We start from the raw sequence: 1,194 nt of genomic DNA on the forward strand, positions 1-1,194 counted from the left end.
AAAAAAAAAAGAAGAAGAGTTTATTCAACTTCTCTTTTGCATGCCCTGGTTCTTCTTTTCCCTCTATCAACATGCTAATTACATTTTTAAATTAAACCTTTGTTCCCATTACATACCTTATTTTAAAACCAGTGAAATCATCACTGGGCTTCTGTGCTTTTCTATGGAATGCAGGCAGATCAGGGCTGATGGGAGGGACTGGCAAGGTGCTGAACGTGACTTCCTGAAAACATCTGTGCTCCCTGCCTTAATACTCCTCTCAAGAGCCCTCAGCCCCGATACAAGCAGTGGGGATGGATCTTGGGAGGAGTTACAGAAATATCAAACATCCTTGATAAGTGGATGTGTCAGTCTGGAGGAGTGGGTATTACTAGGCAGGCTGTATTTGCATGCAAACCGCCATAGTTAACGGCCATGATACTGAGCCTCCATGACAAAGAACTGAAATCCAATGAATGAAAAGAGCAGGTCAGGCACAGCAAGCCTGGGGAGGAAGGAGCAAGGTCATGCTAATGTCCTCTAGCCAGGAAATGTGGTGAAATCTATATGATGTGGTGCAGCTTACAATGCGCAATGAAATCAAAATAAGCAATTTCAGTACAGTAGAGGAGCCTGAGAACTGTGCAAGACTGAAGGTAAGGCTGGAGTTCAGATTTAAGTGGGTTTATTTAAAAGAAAACTGTTCACCATTCTGCATTTGTAATAATCTGATCTCCATCCTTACTTTTCTAAAGTGTGGCCTAAAACAATTTTTTTTTAAGCTCTGTCTACAGGAGCAGGACCTTGATAGCGGATTTAAAAAAAAAACTTAAATATAGTTACATGCTTAGTAACAATTAGCAGGACTTCTATGGATTAAAAACCTCAAGTCCATCCCCACCATCTTGATACCCTTAGTAACATGAACACTTACAAAAAAACTCTTTACTGCTCATACCTCTAATGCACTCTGTACTCGTTCTTTGTTTGAAGGGTTTCTTTTGAAATTATTTAAACCGTCTGGCTCAACTCTTTGATTGAACCCATCTCCACATAACAGGCTGTCATTGGGCAGTAACGTCTCTGCCCACAAACGGCAAATGTTGTCTTTGCAGCATGTCAGAAGAACGTTACACACAGATCCTCTGTAAAACAAAATAGGAAATGGTAACCAAGCATTGCAGCACAAATCAATATTTGGATATCTACAAAAGT

The 1,194-nt window shown here is 40.4% G+C and overlaps 1 protein-coding gene across 1 annotated transcript in view; it reads right to left on the reverse strand.

Annotated features, from left to right (window-relative positions):
• The window catches only part of DMXL1 (Dmx like 1), a 127,046-nt gene that overhangs the window by 85,492 nt on the left and 40,360 nt on the right, over positions 1 to 1,194 (reverse strand). The window contains exon 8 of the mRNA XM_018557308.1: positions 938 to 1,124. Within this exon, the coding sequence (XP_018412810.1) occupies positions 938 to 1,124 (187 nt within the window). The remainder of the gene's footprint in view (positions 1 to 937; positions 1,125 to 1,194) is intronic.

The sequence above is a fragment of the Nanorana parkeri genome, unplaced genomic scaffold (genome assembly GCF_000935625.1).
Source record: "Nanorana parkeri isolate BGI_ZX_2015 unplaced genomic scaffold, ASM93562v1 scaffold279, whole genome shotgun sequence".
Lineage (NCBI taxonomy): Eukaryota > Metazoa > Chordata > Amphibia > Anura > Dicroglossidae > Nanorana > Nanorana parkeri.